The following is a 26,399-nucleotide window of genomic DNA, read 5'->3' on the forward strand; positions in this document are numbered from 1 at the left end:
TAAGAAAAATGTTTAGATGTTAAGGACTATAGACTGGACTGAACGTAAGTCAGTGTCTTACCCAATGGAACAGTCAATAAAACAGTGTATGAAAACGAGCTTGGAAAAAGGCAGCATGGGAAGAAAAAAAAATCCAAATATGTATCTCTTGTAACTTAGACCATTATTTTTTGTTCATCTGTCACATGATCATAAAGATACAGGGACCAATTCAACATTAGTAAATACTGCTATTTTTCACGCTATTATTTCAACAAACTACCATCATCTATATTTTAAGCAGAAAAGACAAAACGTAATTTTAAATAGTTTCTTGTGACAAAATATTTGAAACCCCATTTCTCCTGATTAGCACTGAAGTCTTCACAAACAAGAGCCAATATCCCATTTTTATTTGTGTGTTCTATGAACAAAGGGGGAAAAGTAGTAAAGTTGGACCAACTTTAACAGCAAGAATGAAAAAGTCAGGAGCTAAATTTAAAAGTCAGTCAACACAAGGAAGATACACCGCCTAAACCACAAGGCAGAAGTAAGATAAGTTAGTAAGGCCAAAATTTCAAATACAGTGCTTATTCAAAATAAAAAGCTACCTTATATAAAAGCTTAAAATTTCATATAAGACTGACCGCCCTTCAGAAAGATAGACATTTCCTTTTACAAACATGGGAAGGGATGATAGTTATTAAAATTAATTTTGGGGAAAATAAAAGTTAGGATAGTATGATAGGTAAGAACAAACAAAAATATTAAAGAGTACTCAAAATTGCATTTTAAATCATAAAACAGCATTTGATTGAAGATTTATACCACTTTCCATTGCTCAAAACTAAGTAAGAACTACACAAAAGAATGGAAGTGTGAGTCTCTCCTTACCTCTCTAACTGCTCTTTCAGATTCACCAACATACTTATTCATTAACTCAGGCCCCTGTAAGGAAAGAAGCCAGTGCTTTAGTGTCTTCACACAGTCACCCATATTTTCTTTTTATTAAGGAGTGGGAAAAACCATAAAGAGAAAGTAAACAAAAAGCAAAATAAAAAAATCAAAACAAAACCCCCCAACGCACCACTTTTATTTAAATTAGTTCCAAAAGCATACTTATTGCCCTTAGGTGTTATTTATGCCTCAAATATTAATGCCACATGTTCTAAAGTCACACATGAATACAAAGGAGAGGCTGTGACAAGTATGTTTGATAGCAAGTTGCTCACTGACTGTCCACCTATGGGTAGTTGTATGATATACCAGGCATGGTGTAAGCACCAAAGATATAACGGGCTAATTTAGAAGACCAACAAAGAAGTCACATGTATAGATTCCTAAACCCAGTCACATCTATTTATTACTTTATACCTAAATTTACTAGATAAAGACCTATCTGGCAAGAAGTAAAGAATGCAGAAATAGTCTTCTTATAATTTCATGACAAACCCTAAAAACTAAGCAAACAGAAGATCCAAGTAATCTATGATAAAAAGTCCTTGAATGTTTCCAGTCTCAGCACTGCCCTCAACATGGCAAGGCCATACAGGCACTTCTTAGCCACTTAGCCACACCCTTATCGAGGAGTCTCAAGACCATCCAGACCGTTAATTACCCCAGAAACACATTCTCATAACCACCTTGTGGTAAAGGCTCATAGTGTCTAGTCACAATCTGCTGCCCCTGTCTGAATTGCTTTTTAGTTAGCTATTTCTTTCCTGTCTCAAGGTATTATATAAGAGAAATCGAATTCTATCAAATTGTACTAATTGATTTTAACAAGAGAATTTCTAACCTGCCTTTTCAAGCAAAAATTAATCACATTAAAAATAACACAATAGTACAGTTATTTATACATTTTAGGCTCTGGAAATAACAGTCTAGATATTATTCTTCCTCTTCATTTTTGAAAAGAAATCCCTTAAAAATATGAAATTTATTGTTAGAAGTCTGAACCAAAACATTCTGTCTAAAGTTGTCTGAGTCTGCTATAGATTTATCTACTACAATTTTAAAGAACTCATCTCTGTCTGAAATACTCAAAACCATCTACAATATCAGCGGTTTGACTGCTGCAGAGCAAACATGGACTTCAATATATTAAGAAAATTCACGAGACATTGAGAAAAAAAACCTGTAACATACCAAAATAAGGCAATTTCAAAATATCTAGTACTATTAAGAACATTCATATGCAACGGTCAGGACTTCTACATATATAGATACTCTAAGGAGACCATTACATACATACAAGGAAACATGTGAAAGAGGATTACTAACGCACTAGTTACGGCAACAAAAACAAAATCTGAAAAAAAAATCTCATAATAATATAAAACAGGTAAATAAATTTGTAAGGTGCTCATTAAGTGGAGACCAGGGTGTCGAGGACTGAGTGAAGGACAGGAAGAGAAAGATGCCAAGAAAAGCCAGCAAAGAAGCTGCCCTAAGACCAAAGTACTGCCCTGCACCAGTGCAAGCAATGAGTGTTCAGAATGTTCTGATGGAAAATTGAAGGATGGTGTGACATTCCTAACCTCCCCACTGATTAGTAAGACCATTTTGCATGGTTTTATCTGGCAAGATTATTTCTATAGTCCCAGAAAATGACAAAACATAAGTACTGTCCTTTCATGATATGGCAAAGAGTGCTTTTCATTCACACGTGCTACATTATTATCTTAAATATGACTACAGAAAGGCATTACCAAAGTGAATCAGACAAACCTCAAGCCCCAACCAATGAAACAGAATTAATTAGTACAATGGGTTTTTGTTGGAGGAAGGATTTGGTATGAAGTTTGAATGTCAATTTTATTCAGTTTAGGGCAAATAATTATGCAACGTGTGTCCTGACAAAAATCAGAAAGAAAAATATTGGAGTCACCATTTTTATTGGATGTACATGCTAACTCAGTATTACTACTGTTATTCTGGTAACAACTATCTATAAAAGTAAAGAATATGACATAAAATACTAGTATAATGAAGATAATTTTTTAAAAAAGCAATGTAAACCCAGGCATATTATTACACATCTTTTTAATCAAGCTTAAGTAAGAGCATTTAGAGAATATTAAGAAAGGTCTTCATTTTTTCATAGGTAAGGGTTCTAATCTTCAACTTCAATATCAGTGCTGGAAAGAATATGATTCTGTGATGCATCCTCTCTGCTGAGTAATATGTCAGTGTCTTAGCACCACTAGCAGAAATATAAGCATGACATAAATCCATTGTATAAATAGACTTGAAAACATACAGGAAATGTGAAAGCATGCCAAACAGTTGAACCGTCTGTGGACCGTCTGAGGATCCTTCATACCTCATAGTAGTTATGTAGAAGCAGATCACCAGGAGCCCAGGAAAGAAACAAAGGAAAGGGGAGGGAGAAAGAAGGGATGTGGGGGAGGGGAGGGAGATGAGAAGGTGAACAACACAGATCTGAAGTTAACCTAATTATTTAGCATTATGAGAAAAACTGGGCCAGAACAATTCAAGTCAGGCATTACTAACAAGTAATGGCAGCAATGGAAGACAGGCCCAAAAGAGTCTGTGATTGTGTACTGAATTACAGGCTCCTGAACCTCAGCCAGATGAGTGCCAGTACGATGCAACACAGAATGCTAAATTGCTATGCCTCATTGCTCTAGAATTCAATCTATCAGAGCAGTTTCAACACCAAGAAAGGTTACTTTGAGGTTGAAGTTCAAGCTGTTAAATACACTATATTCTAGTACAAAGTAACAAGTTCATATTCAGTTTTAAAGACAGCTCTTATATTTAAAAAAAATAGTTCACAATCTGCTACCACACTTTTTGATCAATGAGATCATCCCCCTCTCAGGAGGAATGTCAGTTCTTGTAAGAGTTTGACTTTCTGGAGGATGAGTTGTTACAAGAAGAAGCTCAGCCACTGACTCTCAGTCTCTGGCTACCTGCTTTATAATGAACTTTATAATGAACTTCCCTGTGCTTTTGTCAAGATGCCTAACAATACTTCCTCCAGAATTTTAGCCTCAAAATTGATATGGTAAATCAGGCATCAGCTTGCTTCCGGCACTTTTCATAATAATTTTAATCTTAAAAAAATGGATCATAATCCTGCTTTCATCATGGTATCTCTATATAAACATATATATGCATGTCATAATTTTAACTATAAATATTAAATACAAAGTGAAGTAAAGGGCCAAAGTCACACAGGCTAAATGGCAATATGGGGTTCATAGCTCATAAATGTTACAGTTGACAGAGAACTGCTGGGGAACATTATTTTAAGGTGTGTGACTTTTGTTTATTGCATTTGTTTAACTCTGAAGTTGTGATTTTTTTTTTTTTGCCTGTCTAAAACACCTGATGGTCCTAATAAAGAGTTGAATCACCAATAGCAAGGCAGGAACAAGGACAGGCAGGACTGGCAGGCAGAGAGTGTAAATAGAAGAACTGAGGAAGAGAAGGAGCAGCCAGAGGAAAGGAGAAAAAGAGGAGGATGTTAGGAACCAGCCACCCAGACAGCCATGGAGTAAGAAGGAAAGTAAGATATACAGAAATAAGAAAAGGAAAAAGCTCAGAGGCAAAAAAGGCAGTCAGGATAATTTAACAAAAGCTGGCAAGAAACAAGCCAAGCTAAGGCTGGGCATTCACAACTAAGAATAAGCCTCTGTGTGTGATTTATTTGGGAGCTGGGTGGTGGGCCCCAGAAAAAAACCAAAAGAGTAAAAAACCAGCATACTGCTACAGAGAACTGCACCAAACTTCTCACTGGGCAGGTTTTACTCAAGTAAACAAAAGGACACAGAAGCTGAGTAACAGGCTCAAAGTCCCAGCAAGAGCTAAAAGCGATAGTGTGCAGGGCTGCACTTCACACACAATGCTGTTTCTGGAACTCTTCATATCCAGAAAGGAAAAAGGTAATGTCTCTTTCACTGCATAAAGTGCCAGTGCTGCAACTTAAAAGGCAGTGAACAGATCAAGTTGTAAGGAAGACTTCTAAATCTAAGTAACTACATGGCTAATTTGAAACTTCTGTGCTATAAATAAGACACCCATTTGTACCTAACTATCCAGTTGGGATGAAAACAGTACAGTCTGGATACTGTTAAGATCACAGGAGGTTTTTGTTTAACAATTTTAGTTACCAAATAACCTCAGCAACTTGGTTCTGACACATTTAACGCACTAGACAAAAAAAAAAAAAAAAAAAAAAAACCCATCCAAGGGATAGAATTACACAAAAGCACTGTGAGCAAAAGCACTGTGAGGAAAGGATCCACACACACAGAAGACCATTCCCGAGAAACTCCTTAAAGAGCAGGAAGACAGACAGCAAGTCTGAGTCAGACATGCTGCAGGCAAGCTCTGAAAAGGGAGAGGGATTAGCAGGAAAGGGAAGGTAATTTAAACTGTTCTCTCAAAAATGTATACTTCTGGGCTGGAGAGATGGCTCAGTAGTTAAGAGCATTGCCTGCTCTTCCAAAGGTCCTGAGTTCAATTCCCAGCAACCATATGGTGGCTCACAACCACCTGTCATGAGGTCTGGTGCCCTCTGCTGACCTGCAAGCATAATGCAGACAGAATATTGTACACATAATAAATAAATAAATATTTAAAAAAAACCAAAAATGTATACTTCTTAACCATTCATTTGGGGGAGGCAAGACAGGGAAAGACACATATCCTCAGAATTTTGATTATACCAAGAATAGCTCTAATTAAACTGGGTATTTGCTCCAACTTATGTTTTTATCTTCTCTACCTATTATTTTACTGTCGTCTATCTCAGATAAAGAAATCAAATCAACTGCTGCTTATAGAACAGGCATCATACAGGATGTAATGGAAAGAAGCCAGAAGAGAGAGTAGCCATTGAAACTCCAATATCTTACCTTTACAGCTAGAAAGTTCAGCCCGCTTTCATTGGCCAAAGCCTTTGCTATCATTGTTTTAGAGCATCCAGGGGGACCATACAAGAGAACTCCTTTAGGTGGCTGAATACCCATTCTGATGAAAGATTTAGGATGTTTCAAGGGCCATTCCACAGCCTGTTTCAATTTCAGTTTGATATTTTCCAGTCCTCCAATATCTGACCAGGATACCTACAAAATAAAATCGTTTTTTATTCTTCTTATCATTAATTTTAACAAAACATTTGTCTTTGAAGGACAAATGAAGTCTCTTTAAGTAAATATATTATGTTCGCAGCATTAGGCTAACATGTGCTTAATAAGTATAACATGACCTTTATGATATTCATCTCAAGTTAGTCAACACAGGACTCCTGCTCAAAATAAAAGTAACATCTCATCAAAATATCTTATTTATTACTGGTAATTCCGCATGAGTACTGTAGTTATACCATTGCTCCCCTCCCTCTCCATCCATCTCCACTGTCACCCCCCCACTGCCTAATACTTCTCAAATTCACTGCCTCTTCCTCTTTACTTATCATCATTTATACATACAAAATTATAAATACAACTTGTTGGGTTCATTTGGTGTTGAGTAATATACACATGTGTTTAGGGCTGACCATCTAAAAGCCAGTTGATTCTCCTCTCATAGCCATTGTCTACAGCTCTTCATCTGGCGGTAGATCCTTGTGAGAACCCCCATCCATATGAGCATGTCAACTGATAATGTACTGCACAAAGTACCACCAATTTAACAAAATGATTTTAAAGACTGATGTTATCCTAGTTAGGAGTTCTACTGCTACAAAGAAAGATCGTGATTCAAGAAACAAGTTGGGAAGGAAAGGGTTTATACTGCTATAGCACTGTTCACCTTAGAAGGAAGTCAGGACAGGAACTCAAACAGGGCAGGCTCAGGGAAGCAGGAACTGATGCAGAAGCCATAAAAGAATGATGCTTACCTGCCTTCCCTGGTTTGCACAGTCTGCTTTCTTACAGAACAGAGACCACCAGCCAAAAGATGGCACTACCCACTGTGGGCTGGGCCCTCCCCAGTTGATCACTAATTCAGAAAACGCTGGGTGGATCTCAAGGACACATTTCTAGTTTGTGTCAAGCTGAAACACAAAACCAGTCAGTACAAGTTTTGTCCTTTGGTATAAAGCATCTTCACACCTGCTTCTTTTCTCGACTAAGAAATAGCTCTGAAACAAAGCTAGTTTGTTTTTGTTTTTCTCCAGGGGAATAGGAGGGAGAAGGCCTTTGCTATTCTGGTACTCACTATGTAGACCACACTAGGTTGGAATCCATAAAGATTTGTCTGCCTCAGTCTTTCCAAAAATTCATGGTTTTGGAGCTCATAGTCCCTTTGGATGAACCAACAATAACTACTCTGCAAAATGGACTTAGTAAAAAAAAACTGCCTTCTCCACTCCTGTCTCTGTGCCATAGATTAGTCAGCTCTCAGGCACTATCACAGAAATGTCGCACAACTAATCAACACTCAAGAGACTGTCAGTAAAGTGCTCATGCATAAATAAGACAATATCTACAACACGTTGACTCCCCTGCAAGGTTCAGGTACCAGCAATGGGAAGCAGACAGAAATTTTTTAGAGCCACAGGTCAGAGAGAACCAGAGCACAACAGTGTTTTGACTGGGATACCTAGATCTACTGCATTACTTTCATCAATTGTCATGTGAGTTCGTAAGCAGCAGCTGTGGTTGCCTACCAGAACTGGCAGTTAGCTAACTTCTAGCATCAAGGGGAAAAAGGTTCACAAGACCCAACTTCTAACTGAAAAACTATGGATCATTGATGGCTTTTGGGGAAGGAAGAGTCAGTTTTCTTTAAGGGTACAGCCCCTGGTAGAAGAGCCATAACTCCTGTGGTTGACCCCATACCCAATGGGCAAAATAAACTGGATACCTTGGATTATATATATAAAAAAAAGAGAACATGGAGTTAGGAAATGGAGTGTGAAAAGGGGAAGATATTGGAGGAGTCATGGAAAGGTTATGTGGATTGAATATGATCAAAATACACTATAAGAAACTCTCAAAATTTAAAAAAGGGTCATATTCAAAAAATATACAAAAGATGACACTGAGGCACTGTGATCAGAGTGTACATTTACTTAAAGTAAAATAAACACACAAACACACACACACACACACACACACACACACACACACACAAATCAGTCTGCCCCTGCCTCTGTCTCAGAGTGTTGGAATTAAAGACATGCACCACTGTACCTTAATAAAGTATTCTTTATAAATTTACATATAAATACAGGTCAGGACACACTCTATGCACTAGATAAAGTACAAAGGAAATAGGAGAGTAAGCTATAAATACAAAGTTTGAAAAACAATATACATGTACAAAACTAAGTGCACTAAAAGAAAAAGAAACTTCAGGAACTCCCCAGGAAGAAAACATCAATTCCAGCTGGAAGATCATTTGCAAGCTTGAATGAGAGTAAGATGTGACAAAATGGAGGGAGGGAGGGAGGGAAGGAAAAGGGTGGAAGGGAAGGAGAGAGAGAGGCTCAAATGAAGGAGGAAGGAAGGAAGTTACAGAACAGAGGACCATAAAGGCTAAATAAAGCAGATCAATATATTTTGAACATACTGAGATGTCACTGAAAGCTTTTAATCTGGATATAGTCTTATCTAAACTTCAGGAAAGCTTCTACAAGATTCATTCAGACAAAAGGGCTAAGGGATGGAGGTGGTAAAACACTCAGATGATGTACATGCCAGATTTCAAAATGCTTAGACAGTATTTGCTGAGATCAGTAAAAGTCTCAAGAAAGGCAAAGACACAGCTGTCTAAGTCTGGTTATAATCTGTGTCTCATGCTTTCTGAGCATGTAGTCACTATTAGATACTTTAAAAGCAGGTGGTGCTGGAATGTAGATTTGCATAAATTCCGCTGTAGACCCAGAGACATATTAAACAGAAACTTTGGTAGGCTGTTTAGGCATAACAGATTCATTTTATTCATGAGGCTGTGGCTGTCAGCACATTCCTAGTTCAAAAACAAGCACTTCTTGTTTCTCCCAGGGTGTGCTTCGAATACCAATGAACCATTTATACCAAAGGTTCATATATTTGAAAGTTCAATCACCAGGGAACGGCACTATTTGAGAAGGATTAGGTGGTGTGGCCTTGTTGGAATAGGCATAGCCTTGTTGGAGGATATATATCACTGTGGGTGGGTTTTGAAGTTTCAAAGGCCCATGTCAGGTCTAGTCTATGCCTGCCACCTACAGATCAGGATATAGGTCTCAGGTATGGTTCAGTGCCTACCTGAGTGCTGCCATACTGCCCACTATGAGAAAGAACTAACCCTCTCAACTGTAAGCAAGTCTACAATTAAATGTTTTCTTTTATAAGAGTTGCCTTGGTCTTGGAATCTCTTTACAGAAACAGAACAGTGACTAAGACACGCTGGAAAACTCAATAAATAATATGAATGAACTTACTTTTGCCTCCCTAACCCCATTTGCTGATTTTACAAATTATTAAAACTAAAATTAGCCTTGATACTGGTACACATAAGCCTAGAACCTAAACCAATGACTGGCAGAATCACACTTACCATTTACCAGAGAAGGCAACAATTAGTATAAAATAGTGTGTGTTTGGCAGAAGTACAACAGGGTTGTTACACCCTGATGAGCAGTTCCTTCCTGTACGTTCTATTTTTTGATTTGTTCTTTTTAATTTTATTCAAACCTATACAAAAGATGAACAAGTACACATAAGAACTATCTTCTAAATGACTCACCATTTCCCACATTTGATTTAGTGAACACTGTTTTTTAAAGAGGGACTTTGGGTTCCAGCCTCAAAGTCTTCTTCAGGGTTCAGATTGGATGGCACAGCAAGTAAAAGGAACCTTTTTCTTAGGATATTTAAGGGCAAATGAACTCTCTCATGCATGTGCTATTCTGAACAAGTCTCTTTGTTTTTCTGCCTCCATTCTCATTCTCCTGTCCTACTTCTAATTCCTCCTAGCTTCTGCTCCTCTAGCCTAAAAACTCTTCTTCTTAGCAGGGCAGTGACAGTGCACGGCTTTAATCCCAGCACTCAAGAGGCAGGGGCAGGCGGATCTCTGTGTGTTTGAGGCCAGAGTGATCTATAAGAGCTAGTTCCAGGACAGCTGGGGCTGTTACACAGAGAAACCCTGTCTCAAATAACGAAACAAAACACAAAAAGCAAGCAAGCAAGCAAACAAACAAACAAAAAAAAAAAAAAACCCTCTTCTTCTTACAGGAGCCTTGAAGGAATAAAAGACGATTGTAAGAGTTACCTCTCATTGGCCAAAAAGCACATTCCTAGAGTAAGCGATAAGGAGCTGAGCCACTGCCATGGCAATACAAAGTTCCAAAGTTACAGGAGTTTTACCAACCAGACTGAGGGGGTGAGAGGACCACACAGTGCCCAGTGACAAACTTTGAGACCCAAGTCTATTGCCAGCAGACTGGCAAGTGAAGAATAGGCATGCTTTTCTTAGGGTGCATTGTGCAGTCACCTTGTTAGACACCTGTGACTCTGACTTTGCGCACAGCCGGAAAGTTTTAAACTGATTGTATAAAGTTAGTTTGAGCAAAATGAACAAAGCAGGGTTTTAAGTGTCCACAGCCCTCGTGGAACAAATAGATCTGGTTATGAAGTATATCCTAGTATATATTCTATATATCAAAATCATGAAGTTTAATGAAAAGCCATCTTCCTGACCATCCACAGATACATGTGCCCATAAGATTGAGATGTAATAGTGAGATTACATATACACATCACATGAGATTACGCACTACAGTGCAGGTATTGGGGAGACCCCAAGCTGCCTTAGCAAAAGTGAGCAACAGTTTCCAGAGTCAATGGTCCTGCAAACCTTGCCTGGACAGGAATAACCTCCATCAGAGAGTCACTCCTCTGGTAGGTTAACATCTAAATTATCAATTGTCCATATGTTGCAGTATTTCCATGCCTTCTGACAGTTTTTTTCTATACACAAAACAGTAAACATACTGGCATAATCAGTTTTTGAATTTCTGCAGATCTTTCTTAAAAGTAAGTTGGAGAGATCTCACTTTTTTCTAGATATATTAATACGATATTGCTCGGTTAATTTGATATCAAGGCATGGAAAGATGATCTCACCAGAATGCTTTTCAGTTCAATGCTTTGCCAGCGGATACATATATATGCGCATGCCTCTCAGCACACGTACACACTAGAGAGTGTGAAGAGTAAATGAGCTGCACTGCAGCACAGCATACATGTGCAAGTCAAAGAAGAACTTCTTCAACTTCCAAGAACAAAAATGATAATGTATTCTGAACCCTGCAAGTCATTCACTTTTGACTCTATAGTTACATGTACATAGCAAGAACATCAACATATTCCAGGAGCAGAATCCCACGCCTTGGAGCACAGGAGTTATACATTAAGTTTTCTTACTATGCAGCAGAATAAGAGCTTATGCCAATTTAGGAAGTACATAAACAGATAAAAGATTTTAAAGGTTAATACAGAACAGCCTGCTTTGTAATAGATAACCTTCAAAATAGTTCAAGCCAGGCAGTGGTGGCGCATGCCTTTAATCCCAGCACTCGGGAGGCAGAGGCAGGTGGATCTCTGTGAGTTCAGGCCAGCCTGGTCTACAAGAGCTAGTTCCAGGACAGGCTCCAAAGCTACAAAGAAACCTGTCTCAAAACAAAAAACAAAAAAAACAACCAACCAACCAAACAAAAAACCTTATTTTATATTCATAAAATGCAGAGGCAGGGTTTGTTTTCTCCTGCCTATAAACCTGTCTAGCAATACAACCTGATAGTCTCCAGTAAAATTTTGTCTTCAATATATCCTCAGGATGCTTGGTTTCCAGAAAGTCTTTAATAGTTTGTTGCTCCAACCTGTAGTAATTTGGAGTAACTCTTCCTTTTATTGCAGCGTATCTTGGAACTAGGAACAATGTGCAGATAAGTCTTACCTGGTTTTGGATATATTCTATGCAGAAGGGCAAACTGTGTCCTTTAAGTTAACTTTTAAAGAAAATCCCATTTATCCTCTGATGCCTATGCATAACTGGGCACACATATGATTAAATCAGATTTTCACGGTAAATAATACAGTGAATATAGGTTTATTCTATAACCCAAACCTATCAATTAAAACATAAAACTATCCTGATCCTACCCCTAATTATTATTACACTTAATTTACCTTTATATTCTTTCTAACTTGTATTATGACTGAAACTTATAAGCGATAAATTCAATTTTTAAAAATTATTTTGTATATGTCCTAAGGGTCACAAGAGCACAGTATCTTTAGAAATCTATACGCTGCAAAGAAAAGATAGTCTCAGTCGAAATAAAGAAGATATATTTTAACTCTAGTAACCAGCTTAAATTTTTTGCAATTGTGAAAACTATGAGAAAATATACAGTTGAAAACTAGCTGTACAAGACTTTTATAGAAAGAGATGAGAATGTTAAATAATCATGTCCACTTTCTTGCCAGACTATAAAGATAGCTGACAGAAGAATAAGCTATAAGAAATTATGGAAGAATCTAAAAATTACCTGTATTTCTGTTTTAAAAGTTGTCATTACCAGCACTGGGGTGTAATACACATTGACAATTTTGTTTTTTGTTTCTTTTTAGTTTCATGCTTTTTAAACATACTATTTTCTAAACTTGAGAATAGTTAAAAGAGCTTAAATCTCGAAGATACTACTCAAAGTAACTTTGGATCTTTTATTCCATCTCTTTAAATTTCTTTTTAATTTAGAAGATAAAAATAGCACCTCAGATTTATTTTGAGATTTTAGGATAGCATATATCAAATTAATTATATATGCTGGAGTATTTACTAAGTATCCCTATATTCAGATGTCTGAGAGACAGTCACTATTATGTTTTGAGAGACCAGTGACAAAAGACAGAAAAGTCACTGTATTTGTAATTTCATGAGTAATATTTAACTATTATAATTATTCTACATCTTTGGGGCTTTTTTGTGTGTGGTATGTTTGTTATAATCACTACAATCCTTAAACTAAGGAATGTCTTTTGATTGTCGCACTTCGAAGTCAAAAAATTGATTCACATTTCTATGTACTAAGAAAATAATTTAAAAATAAAAAAGTCTTAACATAAGCTTTCACAGTTTACTTTTGCAGTAGCAAAAATCCTAAGGAACAGAAAGAAGTTGTGGGAAAAGCCGGTTGTGCCAGAAGGATTAATGCCACCATGAAATCATAAAGTACTGAAACTGGCTGATTACCACCTTAACTTCAGACAATAATATTAACTTTCAATATTTCATCTTTCAATAAATACTATGTTAAGCTTTTTAGGTCTGTCTTAGTAAGTAAGTCTCTATGGCTGGGCCATTTCTTCTTTTGCTCCTATCCTGGTCAACATGGCTTTAAAATATATTTAAATGCTAATACAGTTGCGAGTAAAGAAACAGCTGTGGGAAAACAAGCAGATAAGTGAGAGAAAACTTCACAACATCTTTCTTCCTAAATAAGCACTCTAGCAGAACATTTTAGTTACATAGCCACACAAGCCCAAGAACTCAATAATCAGATTAAAAACATAAAACAAATTTAAAAAAACAAAAACATTTAAAGGACAAGTTCCAAAGGGGAAAGGAAAACTAAAAGAGCCTTGGGGTTACTGAGGGGACTGTGACAGCTCCAGAGAGATTGCTCATCTTTAATCTGGAGCCAAGGTTCACAATGTCAGGCACAAAAATGCTCTTAAAGGTGGTATTTTACAGAACATGACAAAAGTACTTCACACTTTGTCGTTTTGCACTAATAAGTGCCAACATAAATGCAAAAGACAGGCAGTGGGTTAGTACCTGTTCTAAAGCTCTTCAGGGGCCAACATTAACTTTGCAACATTAAAATACACAAATCTGTCACAAAAAAAAGTAAACCTAACTTTTAAATTCCAGAAAAATCAAAAAACAAACTAAATCTCTAGATGTTTCTTCAGTAGAGATAAAGCAAGAAAATGCAATGAGAGAGTGTGCTCTTTCATACCAATGGATAAAGTAAAGAAGGAAAGCCCCACACCCTACAAGCAGAGCTTTCTAGTCCATAAGGATAGCAATGATGCTTCCCCAATAAGAGCCTGTGTTATAAGTTCACTGTGATGCCAGGAGGCTTCTTTAGATCTCTCTCCTGTTCTTAAAATACACACACAACACACTCTCTTAGCAACAGTCACTAAGAGTGTGCTGAGTACTATAAATACATATACAGGTGTAGTATATGCCACCTGTACTTCAACACTTGTACAAATACAAGGGATAACTATCAGGTACTGAAGACTAAGTTTTCCACTCATAATGTGAAAGTGAAGCTATTTGATTTCAGCACAGTAAAATTAGAATTTCAAGCAACAGTAACAGTCTTCCCACTAACTTTTGTACTGTCTCTCATTTCACCTAAAAAGGTATAAAAAGGCAGAATGAAGGTGTCAAAACCTTAAACTATTTCATAAGATTGAAATTACATTCTTGTTTTTGGCAGTGCATATTTCCTGGTTAAAATTAATCTATTTCCCAAATGTGTTTTCCTGTTCAATTTATTACTCAAAATCATAAAAACGTAAGAGACAAACTGCCAGGAAGACTAGAGTCTTGGGAGTGATAGAAGACACTTTTCTGTCTAGACAACAATAAGCAAAGTCAAAACAAAATTAAAAAGGTCTGCTAAGAATCAACATGGACTTAGCAGTTTCTACTGGGTGTATCATCTATTCCAAAAAAGTAAATCTCATAAAAACCTTCAATTCAAGGAGTCTGTTGAAAGAGAAAGGAAGAAAGGAAAGAAGGAAGGAAGGGAGGGACGGAGGGTTGGTTCATGGCAGCTAAAAAAAAAAAATAGAAACTCAAGATTCCTCACAATTATCCTGAGGGCACATGAAGAATGAAACATAATTACAGTCAATTAAACTGTTTCATTCAAACTTTACAGCAGGAAAGAGCTGCTAATGAGTTCATCTGATGAAATGCAACTGAAAAGTCACATCCAGAGGTAGGCTCACCTGAAAAGGAGCCAGAAAAAAATACTTGTAAGACAGGACTCAATGTTTACTTCCTAAGTGACATTAATTTGATGGCCATCTCTCTCAAGTTGATGTGGGCTTATTGAGCTGATGGAGCTTTACATTTAGCCTAAAGGCACTCATGTACCTTATGATCATAACCCCAAACTTCAAACAGCTCTCACAGTCCCAGGCAGGCCTTAAGCTTTAAGTCTTTCTCTATAGCTTTTCTCTAGACTACCCTAGCACTGGGTCAGTCTTCAGGGTTCGGGCTCCAGGCCTGTCTCTATGGATTCAGGCTCCAGTCCTATTAGTCCATCATCAACTCCAAGTTCCATAGACCCAGTTTCTAGGCCAGAACTCACAGAACAAGATGTTAGATCTACTCATCTGCTGATTCAAAAACCAGGCCAGAACATATGAGGCTTGAACAGCAAACTAGTATGTAGAACATGAGATCTCCTAAAAGGGTCAACTGGTAAAGATGTTTTTTAAAGAAGTTAATCTTCAAAATTCTATAAAAATCTATAATCTATAAAAATCAAGAAGTCTACTTCCTTGCCTATACACATACCAGCAAAAGGTCACAATAATCACAAATAATTAGAAAAATACCACCAAAGGCAAAATAAAAACAGGATTCAGCAATGTTTACTTCCTAAGTGACATTAACTATATGGCCATGTCTCTCAAGTTGATGTGGGCTTATTGAGGTATTAAGAGCTTTACAGTTAGCCTAAAAGCACTGATGTACTACTGGGCCTTTATCTTGTACTGTATCTGAAAGAATTGGATATCAAGAACTGGTGCGGGAGAATTGTCTGTAATCTGTCAATCATATTTTAAATAAATGCTGGCCAGGCAGGAAGTATAGGCAGGAAAACCAGACAGGAAGTAGAGGTGATGCAATGAGAACAGGAGAATTCTGGGAAGCAGGAAGCTCCCTCCACTATTCCTGCCCAGACCACCAAAGAAGCAACATGTGAACTGACAGCTGAAAAAGGTACTGAGCCACATGACTAACATAGACAAGAATTATGGGTTACCATAAGATGAAAGAATTAGTTAATAAGAAGACTGAGCTAATGAATGGGCCAATCAGTTTATAACCTAATGTAGACTCTGTGTGATTTTCTTTGGGGCTTGCCAGCTGTGGGGTACTGGACGGGACAGATACCCAAACAAGCAGACCCCTTCATGTTACAAATGGTGCCCATGTGGATAACTGAATCCACAGAAAGTCTGAGAAAGCTTGGGAAAGAGTAGAGTAAAGCATGTTTTCTTGATAGAAGCAATTTCTCAGATCTGCTCTGCTTGCCTCTAGCAGGCAGTGCAGACCTGCCAAGAAAATATGCTTTTTTTTTTTAAAAGAGGGGGAAGTGGTGCAGGAGAATTATCTGTATTCTGTCAATCATGTATTTTAATAAAACACTGATTGGCCAGGCAGGAAGTATAAGCGGGTTAACCAGACAAGAAGTAGAGACGGGACAATGAGAACAGGAGAAGGCTAGGAAGGAGGAAGCCCATTCCTCCATTCCTGCCCAGACCACCAAGAAGCAAGATGTAACCTGCCCAGATGTGAGAGGTACCGAGCCGTATGGCTAGCATAGATAAGAACAATGGGTTAATATAGGCTACAAGAGCTAATAAGAAGACTGAGCTAATAGGCCAATCAGTTTATAACCTAACGTAGACTCCATGTGATTTTCTTTGGGGTATGCCGGCTGTGGGATACCGGGCGGGACAGAAACCCAAACAAGCTGACCCTCATGTTACAAAGAACCACAAGATGGCTCAATGGATAAAGGTGCTTGTACACAAACACATGCACACTAAACAAAACAATAATAATACTGGGAAACTCAAACTCATAAACAAAAACCTCAAAATAGTCATGCTACAAAGATCAGTGAATTATTATAGGAGACCATAAATAAACAATTGCATAATATCAGGAAAGCAATATGTAAGTAAGGGAATTCAAGAGAGACACTCTGAGAAAAGAGCTGAACAGAGATTCTAATGCTGAAGAACATAGTGACTACAATCCGTAAACTCTGAGAAGTTAGATATATAGAGGAAAAGTCTAGGGTGGACACATGGATATCCCTGGGAAAGAGAAAGAAAATAGACTTTTCAGGTGGACAGGGGCAAGTGGGAAGGGAACAGGAAGATCAGATGGGAAAGTAGAAGGAAGATAGGGTAGAAAGAAAGAATGCAGGAAGAAACAGCTGGAATTGAGGGGCATTTGAGGGTTGATATGGAAACCAAGTGCAGTGGAAACTTCCTAAAATACACGAAGGTAATTCTAATGAGGTTTCCTAATAATGGAGATACAGAGTCTCGACTAGTCATCTCTGTTACCAAACAAGAATCCAGTAGTGAGACTGGGTTGCATTCAACTGAGTTGTTGACCAAAAAGGTCACATGGAAATCCCCAAACAACCAAGGCTGTTGTTAAGACAATGGGCTGCACTCCACAAATGAGAGGTAAGCATAGTCACAAAAAAAGAAACCTGTAACAGACACAGATATCAAGAGTAAGGAATCAAAAAAAAAATCCTCACAATACAAAGAACAACAAAAGAACAAAGGAACCATAATATAGAAAACAAACAACATGGCAGCAATAAGCCCATATCTAGTCTAGTAATAATTATTATTACTAACCATCCAGATCACGTTTTTCTTCTCTTTTCTTTTTTGAACATCAGGCATTGCTGGGTCATGAGGGACATTAACAAAACCAACACATAATTGGTTCTTTCTTTTCCTGTGAAACTATGCACAATAAGCCCTGAAGAATTTGATCATTAGTTGATAATGAACAAATTTGATTAGACTCACTGATGTTTTCCAACAAAACTAAACTTACAACAAAATGTTTTATATATAACCTAACCTAGCAATTAAATTTTACTCTTAGACCAGATGGTGGTGGCATACACCTTTAATCCCAGCAATCAGGAGGCAGAGGTAGGTGGATCTCTGTGAGTTTGAGGCTAGTCTGGTCTCCAAGAGCGAGTTCCAGGACAGGCTCCAAAGTTACAGAGAATCCATGTCTGGAACCTCCCCCCAAAACAAAATTCTTTTTTACTTTTGGTCATCATCTATTCAAGAAAAAGGAAAACTTACATTCATAGAATACCAGCCCATACCAGCTTCAAGCACAGCAGTAAAACTGGAGACAACCAAGATGTCGTCAATAAATGCATTTATTATAGAATATTGCTATAGCTTCTATCTTAAAACTTTCTTCAAAGACCAATGTATTAAAGGCTTCTTTCCCAATTAAGCAACCTGGGGCAGTGGTGGAAATATTACAGGACAGAGCCTAATGAGGGTTTTAAGTCACAAGGATCTGCTTTTCAGATGGATTGCAGTCCTTTCTCACTTTCAATTCCTAACGTGTACAGGCAAGAAATGCTCTCTATCATGCACTACTACCACTCTGCCTCATCACAAGTCTGAAAACAATGAAACCATAAAACCTGAGGTAAGGCATGAGGAACTGGCTACATAGATCAAGTATGTAAGACACAAGCATGAGGACCTGAGTTTGGACATCACTTGTGACATAACTTCTCCAATATAAAAGAACAAACTGAAAAATGTAACTACTTAAGAGTAGTGGTTCTCAACCTTCCTAATGCTGTAACCCCATACAGTCCCTCATGCTTTGTGGTGACCTCCAACCATAAAATTGTATTGCTACTTCATAACTGTAATTTTGCTGTTATGAACCAACACGTAAATATCTGATATACAGGGTATATGATATGCAAACCCTGTGAAAAGGTCTTTTGAACCCCAAGGGTCAAAGATAGAGAACTACTGATTTAGAAGAATTTCCATGGAATTATGTTAAGTGAAAAAGCTAATTCTAAAAGGTTGTGTCTCATATAATTCCATTTATATATCCATTTAACTTTTTAAAGTTAAGCAGGATGAGGACACTTTGGTAATTCTGTGATCACTTGAATATGATAAACACAAGTGTTTCCATCTGACAAAACCCAATATGCCTCAATACACCAAATACTCAGATTCCAACTGACAGTGAGGAAGTTCAAGTCAGAGGCAGCAGAGTTTAGCAATGTGCATACTCCATCTGTTTGCAGGATGCTATCACCAGAGAAAACTAGGCAAAGGATATATAACACAGGGCCTCTCCGAGTTATCAAAGAACTTCCCTGGTGATGTGGGACAACTCTGTATTCTGTCAATTATGTTTTATATAAATGCTGATTGGTCAGTAGCCAGGCAGGAAGTATAGGCAAGACAACCAGACAGGAAGTAGAAGCAGATCAAAGAGAACAGGAGAATTCTGGGAAGGAGGAAGCCCATTCCTCCCCAGTCCTGTCCAGACACTGAAGAAGGAAGATGTGGCCTGCCCCGATGAAAAAGGTACCGAGACATGTGGCTAACATATACTAGAATAATGGGCTAATAAGTTTATAACTTATGGAGACCTCTGTGTGATTTTCTTTGGGGCTAAACAGCTATGGGACCTGGTGAGAGGACAGAAGCCCCAACAAGCAGGCCCTCATGTTACACCCTGTATTTATAACTATCTCAAGAGAACATTTAATTTTAAATGTCTATTTTAAAAAGGTTAGCCTAGTTAAGTCAGTCATCCCGGAGTCTCAGTTTCCTTAAGAACAGTATTCAAATAGTAAGGGTGGCATAGAGTATAAATTACTTACATTTGGGACATCAATTGCTACCTCTCTCATAGCACTAGGTCTGATGTCATTCATTCCTTGTAAGAAATCATTGAGGGTAATTTTCACCATACCAGCCACCTTGCTATCAGGGAGATTAGGCTGTTTCCTCAAAACTCTTCGCAAGGCATACAGACCTATGAAGAGGAAAATAACACAAAATTGATCACTTATTCTGTAAATACCAACTAAATAACAATACTACTAACCCCAAACTCTGTGGGTATTATAGCATTTACAGTATTTTGTACTTATAGGTATGTATGAAATGGAGAGAGGAATTAATGGTGATGGGGACAGAAATAAAAGGAAGATTAAAACACAACTCAAGTGCTTATATTAGGCAGTAGAAAGATGACAAACTGAAATTACATACTAGAGAACAGGTATTTTACAAGCATAAAACGATTTACAAATAACATTTACGAAGAAAATCAAAGAATAGCATTGATAGGGTGTCATTAAAACAAGTACAACAGTCGCATGCCTTTTGCTACTGCCCTTTTCCTGAATGCACTAAAATCAAGCCATGATTTTAGAGAGACTGGGAGAAGATCTGGAAGGAGGTAGAACACAAGACAGAAGATGACTTGAGAGTTAGATGCACATAACATAATCTGTAATGAGAGATAATTTTACAAGGGTACTGAGGGAGACTGAAGATGAAAAGAAAAGGTAAAAGGCTGGCTCAAGAAAGTTTATGGTATGGAGAACAGAAAAGCTAGAAAAGAACTAGAAAGCAAATGGCTTTTGGGTAAATTCATACCCCAAACATCAGGTGTCAGATGTAGCAAGAATAATAACCCAGAGACAGATACAGGGGTTAAAGCTGAAGATGAGAGAAGCAGAGCAGTAAGCCACTAGAGAGATCTTTTACCTCTATCAGTGCTCAGACCAAAAGGGGCGATCCTCAGACTGTCTAGAGTGCACTGCGTCTCCACACTCCAGTGTCTTCCTGTCTCTTCCCCTATGTCGGCTCAGCTATATTCCTTCCTGTCTCCACCTCCCTAGTGCCAGGATTAAAGGTGTGTGACTTCCAAACACTGGGATTAAAGGTGTGAGCCACCACTCCCTAGCCTGTATGGTCAACTAGTATGGCTGCTTTGCCCTCTGATCTTAGAATACAAATAAAGTTTCACTACACTTAAAATCTATTCAAATAAACACATTGAATCCCTGTGGATCTGGATAAAGAAAGCATGTCTATCTCTTCCAGCATAGCACTAATAGTAAATAAGACAGATATGTACAACAGGCTAACTGTATCTCCCCTATTTAACTTCTGAAGAAACAGAACTCAAGAGGTAGAATGGATTGCCCTACCTCTTAGCTGATAAAGTATAAAACTACCATTTTAACCCAGAGCTCTGCAAGCTTTCTTCTAGTAAACCATGTTATTTATTTCCCTGGTCTTTAAAATGTGGAATTTTTATTAACTCAATATTTTAGTTCAAATAAAGATTAAATTGGTAGAATTCAAAATTTGGTGAAAAAATATCAGAAACAGGTTCTTTCAGGCACAAAGCAGATGCTCCAAAAATTTCTGCTAAAAAAAAAAAAAGAAGAAGAAGAAGAAGCAAGTAATAACATCTCACAGCTCTGGATACCATAGGTTAAGAATTTCTGAGTCACAAAAATCAGATTGCTATTAAACCAATTTAAGTGCCATAACAATAATATCAATGGAAATAAGTTTTAATTCCTTCTGTTTTGTGATGCTATTTTACAAGGACCCCAGTTTGATATGGACACGTTGAAACAATGTGTAATTAACATGAATGCTAAGATAAATTCTCAGCAATATAAAGCAAATTCTTCCTTTCTCTATTAAAAAAAAACCAACAGCACACTCCTTGGAGAAATAAAGTTCTATTTCATAATATAGTCAGGCAGTCTTAAAAAGTAAATTTATAAATCTCTATATATGAGAAACACTGCTGCTAAGCATCTTCCAACATTCAGAATAGTTTACATAATTAATATTTTATGTTTTCCAAAAGAGGTTATTCTGCTTGTCTATGTTGTTACTTTAGAACATTATAAAATAAGGGAATAAAAAGCTATGCAGCTGGTTAGTCAGAAAGGCCATCAGAAAGTGTCAGGATAAGGCAGTCTAGGTTGTAAGCAGAATGTCCATTTGAGATAAAAATACTTCAAAAAGCTGCTCTTTGCTTACAAGGGTTAGCTACAAAACAAAGTCTTGGACAAGTTGTGCACAGCACATCACACTACCTCAAAAATTAACATCTGAAATAAGTTTGACCTCCAACTATCAACATTAAATATTACAACTGGTAGGACATCAAAAGATCCAGTTGTTAGGTACATACTACTGCAGTATTTCCAATTTTCATATTTAGATAGTAACCAACTTAAGAGACAGACACAGAGAAGAACTAGATCAGAAGTTACAGCCAGTGTGGCGTTAAGTACTTCACAAGAGATGCAGCCTCAGTCCTACAGACTGGGACAGCCTGGAAATCCATATTCTGTATGAGGCCACAGCAGGCTTAGTAAGTAACTCAAGTGTTTCTGTTATCTCCCCCCTTTCTCTTACCTAACCAATGTCATGGTTGCAACAGCACCTCAATATCATCTCCCCTAAGCTACTCAATTCACAAATGGAGAAGAATAAGGCTCAAACTTGACTAAGATCACAAAAGGGATTTTAAATGCAAACCTACCCAACCCTTCCTCAAAACCTATTCACTGTCTGGAAAGAAGTTCTCAGCAGTACAGCACTGGCTGCTTTTCCAGAAGACAGGGGTTTGATTCCCAGCAGACACACGGCAGCTCACAACTATCTCTAACTCCAGTCCCAGGGGATTTGACATCCTTTTCAGGCCTCTCTACAGGTACCAGACACATGTGATACAAACAAACATGCAAGCAAAACACCCATACATATAAAATTAAGTATTTTTTAAAAATTAAGAAGTTATTCACTTGTTATCCTGCCTCTAAGAAAATTTCTTGTAGAAACATTCTGGCACTGTTCTTAAAAGTTTGTTTATTCTGCTATATGAAGATAAAAATGACATCAATGGTGTAACATTAATTTAACAGACTGGTAATTCTACCATCAATCTTTCTAAAATCAATCTATCTTCTCACAGTTGAGAAAGTTAATAGCCTAGAGTAAAACAGATCAGGTCCTAGGAAAGACAGATCAGAAAATATTTGTATATATTTTTTCTTTTTTTTTTAAACTTTATACAGATTCTATTATTGAACTGTATGTAAAGCCATACTATCCTGGCTGTAATGTGTTCTATTACATGACTTCTAGAGGAACTGCCACAAGCTTCCCTCAGAGGGCTGGTGTAGAGAGCTGAACAGACATTTTCTCTTTCTCAATCCATTTGAAACTCCTCTTTTTTCTTTAGGGTTCATGGAAGCTACCTTTTCTATATAACCACATTGATGACTACTTCATTATTGAACTAATAGTTCTTTATACATCTCTTCCTTTGTTAGATTCTTTTTGGAAAGCAAGAAACATGCAGCCTCCCTTAGTACAGCTGAATAAAGTATAAAGTCAGAAAATATCTGATAAAGGACTGGAGACTAAATCCCTGTCTGGGCATCACAGGCAAGCCTACAGATCAACAAAGGAATCCAGACTCTTAATCAGCACTGAAGAGACAAAAGAAGCAAGGTTATCCACTGATACATCTGTTTCATGGATCACAGGAAATTTATTTCTACATCAAGACCCATCGCTCCCTATAAAACTACAAGCAGCACAGAAAGAAAAAAAAATGATCTTCCTTATGCCCTATCATACTAAAGAATGTTTCTATTTACCAACTCCCCCACCCAGTAGTCCTCCAATTTGGAAATTATGGCAACTTTGAGAAAATGAAAAAATTATTTTTTCCATCAAAAGAAAGAAATTCAAGCACTCTAATCTGTCTCATCTGAATTTATTTTCCTGTATTTCCTTCTTTTCCCATACTTACATGGGACAGGTAAAAAGAATAAAACAAGTGGCTGGAGTGATGGCTCAGCATTTAAGCATCTGCTACAGAGGACCACAGTCCCCAGCATACCCATCAGTTGGCTCACAACTACCTGTAACTTAGGTCCAAAGGATCACATGCCCTCTTCTGGCCTCTGAGGGTACCAGTACTCGTGCCCATATGCAAAAAGACACAAACACAAAATTAAATATAAAATAAATCATTTTTTAAAGGGTTAAAAGATTAAAGAAATCTTCAAAGCATAATAAATTATATAAATATAAAAATTGGCTACACAAAAGTTGCCTGCCATTCAAAATTAAAGCTCAAAATAATGAAATTTCTCATTTCCATTACAAGAATTAAACCTTTTATTAAAAAGTACGATATGAAAATATAAGGTGGATGTTAAAACATATATGAAAATATAAGGTGGATTAATTGACATAATGCCACAGTAGAAAAAGAGTCTAGTATAGGAAAAAATGTAAAAACATGCCGTACCTGGGGATACATCTAAGATTACAGACATGCCTGATCTTTAAAAGTTTAAGAGGATGAAATCCTTCAGAAAAACAAAATGGACTTCTTTCAATAAATTATTTGTTGAATCAACTATTTCTAAGTTACCTTGACTTAAACATACTTTCCATAGTTGAAAATACTCTAAACTATTGCCCAGAAGAGCTTCAAAAGTAAGTACAGGGGCTGCAAAGACGGCCCAGTTGGGTAGAGCATGAAGACCCAAGTCTTGAGTCCTAAAACTCGTGTACAGCTGGATGTAGTAGCACGTGTTTGGAATCTCAATACTTGCAGCAGCATGAGACAGAGAAAGGAGAATAATCACCAGAAACTCCAGGGCCATCTAGCCTAGAAAAAGGGAGCAGACACTTGACGGCTTCCTTTGACCTCCTCACATGCATGATGCACGTGTGTACAAACATTCTCTAGTATGTCCTTTTGACGCTCTTATGCAGGCAGTGGATGAGTTAACTAACAGCCCTCACACATTTTCAGTTAAAATGTCTCTGTAACACACATTCTTGAGTTTTGATATGATGGTTCTAACACAAACACCAGACTACTCTGTAAATAAACTGTAACTTCCTGAGTTCCAAAACAAAGTAATAGCAATGTCACCATTTCTAATACCTACACATCTTTCTATGTTTGCAAGCACACACATGTTGAGGAAAATTCCAAGAGTATGTTCTACTAGAGGTGATGAACTTGAAAGGGTAAAAATCAAAGTGTTTTTTCTTCATAGTTGTCTAAGTTTTGTAAATTTTTATTTAATACATACACTTTATGACTAAACAAGATACAGCTATTTCTAATAAGAAGCAACCAAATTATCAGTATATACATAAACTGTCAATAAAGACTCATCAGAGACAATCACTCTCACCTGCCTCATTACACAAAGCCTTCAAGTCTGCACCAACATATCCATGGGCATTATTTGCCAGCCTCAGAAGCTCAGCTTTAGTGAGCAAGTGTGGCACCCTTCGGAGCAGCTTCTGGAGAATATCAAGCCGGTCCTGGGCATTAGGAACCCCGATCTCAATCTCTTTATCAAATCGTCCAGGTCTTCTGAGTGCAGCATCTAGCGCTTGAGGGCGATTTGTGGCCCCAAGAACTAATACCCGTCCTTCACTTCCTTCCTAACAAAATAAAATAAGAACGAATTACATATTTGCTTTAAGAAAAAATAGAGATGAAAACTGACTCTGGAAAAGAATGACTAGGATGGTCTAGAGTATTAAGCATTAATCTTATGCTTCTACTAAAAAATTTTCAAATTTTATTTCTAATAAACTTTTATTAAACACTTATTAACTATTTCAAAGTTTGCTCTAAATGCTTTTTACCTGATAAAGCTTTCTAGTAGTTAAGTAGTTTTTCCCCTACTTAGAAGTGAAGGCTACAACCTGAATAGTATTCATAGAGAACCAGGCTTAACTACCAACTTATCTAAAAATTCTTTCTCACACAACAACTGTTTTCTTTCAGAGACCAGAATTTTTAAGAGTGTGCTGTGAAATAATCTTTTTATAGACTGCAAATATGTATTACTCTTCTTGATTAATAAAATGCTGACTGGCCGGTGGCTGGGCAGTGTCTCAGGAGTCGGAGGAGATGCCATGAGAAGCAGAGCGAGCAGGATGGTAAGTACATCTGTGATGTAAACGAGCCTCAGGGCAGCACGTGATTATCAGAAATGGTTAATTTAACTTCAAAGAGTTAGCTAAAAAACAAGTCTAAGCTATTGGTCAAGTATTTAAAATTAGTATTAAGTCTCTGTGTGGTTATTTGGGAGCAGCTGCCAGGACACAGAGAAGTCTGCCTACAAGAACAGGTCTTTTCCTCCTACCATGTAAGTTGTAGGGATGGAACTCGGGTTGTCAGGCTTGGCAGCTAGTCTATACCTGCTGAGCCAGCCATCTTGCCAATCCTGGCTTTTAATTGTAATAAATTTTTAAATTCCAGAAAATATGGAACCATAACCAATATCCCTGAATCTGAAGATAAGGTTGAGAATAGCAAATTATAAAGAACTACGATCACCATGTTTAGTAAATTTCAGACATTATCCAATGTTTTAATCAGATGATCCAAGTGTAATTTCAGAGATAAGAATTAATAGAATCTAGTGATTTTTCATAAGAAAAGAAAAAAATATTATCAATTAATACCAGCAGAAAATGTATAAACTACTATGAACTTATAAATTT

At 37.3% G+C, this 26,399-nt stretch overlaps 1 protein-coding gene across 4 annotated transcripts in view; it reads right to left on the bottom strand.

Moving 5' to 3' along the window:
- The window catches only part of Afg2a (AAA ATPase AFG2A), a 177,081-nt gene that overhangs the window by 131,490 nt on the left and 19,192 nt on the right, over positions 1-26,399 (bottom strand). For all 4 annotated transcript variants that reach the window (XM_048424808.3, XM_048424807.3, XM_048424810.3 and 1 more), the window contains exons 9-12: positions 25,073-25,328; positions 19,685-19,839; positions 5,868-6,077; positions 874-927 (exon numbers count right to left, since the gene is read on the bottom strand). In XM_048424808.3, the coding sequence (XP_048280765.1) occupies positions 874-927; positions 5,868-6,077; positions 19,685-19,839; positions 25,073-25,328 (675 nt within the window). The remainder of the gene's footprint in view (positions 1-873; positions 928-5,867; positions 6,078-19,684; positions 19,840-25,072; positions 25,329-26,399) is intronic.

Source organism: Myodes glareolus, chromosome 20, assembly GCF_982192425.1.
Source record: "Myodes glareolus chromosome 20, mMyoGla1.1, whole genome shotgun sequence".
In the NCBI taxonomy this organism is placed as follows: domain Eukaryota; kingdom Metazoa; phylum Chordata; class Mammalia; order Rodentia; family Cricetidae; genus Myodes; species Myodes glareolus.